Below are 3,573 nucleotides of genomic sequence, written 5' to 3'. Positions count from 1 at the left end.
TTTTTTGTTTTCTTCTGTATTTAGGACAGGGTCTTCAAGGTCTCAGTAAGTCTCCTGTTTTCAGCCTTCCAAGTGCTGGGAATACAGGCTCGCGTCACCACGCCCAGTCTTAGTCGCTTTCTCAGCATGCCCCGCGGACGGGGCTGTCACAGCACGCCAGGACAAGAGGAAATTCTTTACCAGCTGTGTTATGGAAGAGATTATGTCATGGAAGAATGTCTCTGAAGGGTCAGAGCCACGAGAAGGAGGTGAGAAGAATGAAGCTGTGTTTGGTACACAGAAAAGGAGGCGCTACACAGGACTGTCTTTGCATCAGATAACTGAAAGATATATATTACCCATTATTTTTCCGAAAGGCGCTAAATTTTGGTTTGTAACTCTCACTCCTGGGACAGAAAAGGGAGACTGACAAATGATTTTGTTATCCTCACATTTCCTAGTTTCAAATCCGAAGCAGAAGGACATTGTTCTAGACCCAATTGTCTCTCATTCTTAACTGATGAAAATGATTACATTTAAATCTCACCTGTATAAGCACAAGGTAGGAAAAGGGCTTTCATTGGAGGCGTTTTTGTTTTTTTGAGGGTATGTGTTTTATACTGACAGAATCACTACAGAGAGTCCTGTGTGAACATGGTTGTCTGTTTAGCTTGGGAAGAAAACATCTTTAAGAAAATATGCTGGTATATAGTAAGGAAAAACAACAGTGCCTGATTTACTTTAATTTAGCTGTTTATTATTGAGCCATAATGTCCTCACAGGTGAGCAGGTGTCACTTGGTAGCTTTCCCTTGTGAGAAAATGGCTTCACTGTTCCTGCATTTCCCCAAGCCAGGAAGCCAGAACCAATGTGGCTTCAGCTACCTTTCATTGCTGGAGGTTTGTCCTAGTGAAAGTGGTGTTACCAGAACTGAGGTTCTATGTCAGGGTTGGTAGAGCAGTGTAGTTGCCAGTGTCAGAGAACACTGTATGCCCAACTACTTTGAAACAAGAGGATAGGCGTAGGGAGATAGCTCAATGGCATAAGCATCTGTCTGGCAAGCTCAAGGTCCCGAGTTTGATCCTTGGTACAAAAAAAGAAGAAAAAAAAAAAAAAAGTTGAAAAAGTGGGGCAGTCTGAAATTAGGCAAATAATTTGAAGGACTCACTAATTCCACCTCATTCTGAGTCTAAAATGTGTCTCAGCCAAATCAAGTCATCCTACATTTGTACTGAGTTCAAAGAAAAGTCAGACTTGCTTACGGGTCTCTCAGAGACTGATTTCAAATCGGGATATCCCTGGTGCTGTTGATTTCCTTAAAGACTTCTCAGCAGCGTAGGGCTGAGGAAGAAATTGACTTGTTATTTCAAAATCTAAAGTATGATCTGCATGTTGATCACACGGTCCCCTTGCTTATCTTAAAATCTCACTGTTTTGCTAGGTTCCAGATAAATTTAAATACTGGGCTAGTTTAAGAGATGAGATTTCCTCAGATCCTTACATCTCTGGCAGAAAATGAAAATTATCCTTTCCCATTACAAATTAGCAGACAATTCCAGGAATCAAGCAGAATACCTGTACCATATTCATTTCTTCACTTACTGCTGGATACCTGAAATAAGTGAAGATTTTTCTTACTTAAATTGTTCCAGAAGTGAGACACCATGACCTCTGGATAACACCAAGAGACAGATGAAAAGCTTCTTAAGCCAAAGAATGCATCAGCATTTGTACTTGTTTGTAGGAAAGTGTCACTTCAAGAACGCATGTGTCAAGCACTATTATGGCCATCTTATCTGAATCCACGGCATGGGCTTTCTCATGTTTGCCATAGAGAAAGAAGATTGGCATTTCTAATGTGGAACCTATGTGTGAGCTTTAAGAAAAACCATAAATGCTTTTACACTAATCATGAAATCATCCTCTTTTGTCTGTTTTCCCTCATAGAGAGCTTATGGCTTTTCTTAGACTTCAATAAACCACTGGGATTGCATTCAAAACTAATCTAGGACACAATTACTAATAAAATATGTCTATCATGATTGTGAAACACAGAACTTAATGCAAATGTAAGTACAGCAAAAAAGTGAAAACAAACTAACCAGTAGTCTAGGTAAGCGCAATTATTTGTATGTATTTCTCATCTTTGTATTTTTAAACAGATTTTTTTTTGCAATTTTGAATTTGATTAGTGCATATTTGTAGTACATAATAATTGCAATCATTGTGGAGAGCTGGTATATGTGCATAACACATCTTATTCTCTTTTTGGAAAATCTCTTTCTCCCCCTCATACCTCTACCTTCCCTCCCACACATGGTCACCTTCCCTTTTACAAAAGATCTATCTCCTTGTCATCTTCGTGTAACCATTACTGATTCAAAGATATTCAAGCACTCACAAAGTAACAGGGCATAATACCATTAAATAATATGTTTTTAATTAAGAAAATTACATCTCCTAACCCAATATCATATGTGTCATGAAAAGTTTATAATTCCTCACTTCTAGCATAGCCTGAATCTACTAGTGTAAAAGAAATAGGTGTAGAGGTACACAAGTACCATTTCATTATCTCTAAGTAAAACATTTGACTGAGGCTGCTCAGTATTTGGATTGACAGCATTTTCCGTAAGTTCCGCTGACAGCGGACACACCATGTGGCCCAATGTCAGTGCCGCCCCTTTTCTGCTGACTGGTTTCCCTGACATGGAAGCAGCTCACCACTGGATTTCCATTCCTTTCTTTGCCATCTATGTCTCTGTGTTGGTAGGCAATGGCACCCTCCTCCATCTCATTAAAAGTGATTGCAGACTCCAGGAGCCCATGTACTATTTCCTTGCCATGCTGGCAGTCACGGATCTCACAGTGACGCTGACCACGATGCCTACTGTCATGGGGGTCTTGTGGGTCAATCACAGGGAGATAAGCCATGGGGGCTGCTTTGTACAGGCCTATTTTATTCACTCCCTTTCCATCGTCGAATCAGGGGTCTTGCTTGCCATGGCCTATGACCGTTTCATTGCCATTCGTTCCCCCTTGAGGTACAACTCCATTCTTACCAATTCCAGGGTGATGAGGATAGGACTGGGCGTAGTGTTGAGGGGCTTTGTGACCATTGTGCCTCTAATTGTGCGGCTCTACTGGTTCCCATACTGTCATTCCCATGTTCTTTCCCATGCCTTTTGCCTCCATCAGGATGTCATGAAGCTTGCCTGTGCTGATATTACCTTTAATCGCTTATACCCAGTCATTCTGGTGGCTTTGACTTTCTTTCTGGATGCACTAATCATTGTTTTTTCTTATGTCCTGATTCTAAAGACAGTGATGGGCATTGCCTCTGGGGAGGAGCGAGCTAAGGCCCTCAACACTTGTGTCTCCCACATTAGCTGTGTGCTGGTGTTCTACATCACCGTGATTGGGCTGACCTTCATCCACAGGTTTGGGAAGCATGCCCCACATATGGTCCACATCACCATGAGCTATGTCTACTTTCTCTTTCCTCCATTCATGAACCCCATTATATATAGCATCAAAACTAAGCAGATTCAGAGAAGCATCGTTCATCTGTTTTCTGTACAGAGCAGGGCTTGA

At 41.3% G+C, this 3,573-nt stretch overlaps 1 protein-coding gene across 1 annotated transcript; it reads left to right on the top strand.

Moving 5' to 3' along the window:
• Nucleotides 1-2,637: 2,637 nt before the first annotated feature.
• On the top strand, nucleotides 2,638-3,573 carry LOC101576418 (olfactory receptor 51B2-like). The gene has a single exon (XM_004642001.1). The coding sequence runs from the start codon at nucleotides 2,638-2,640 to the stop codon at nucleotides 3,571-3,573; it is 936 nt and encodes a 311-aa protein (XP_004642058.1).

The sequence above is a fragment of the Octodon degus genome, unplaced genomic scaffold (genome assembly GCF_000260255.1).
Source record: "Octodon degus isolate 3935 unplaced genomic scaffold, OctDeg1.0 scaffold00146, whole genome shotgun sequence".
Lineage (NCBI taxonomy): Eukaryota > Metazoa > Chordata > Mammalia > Rodentia > Octodontidae > Octodon > Octodon degus.
Note: the sequence above shows the minus strand (reverse complement) of the source record. Positions and strands in the feature narration are given on the sequence as shown.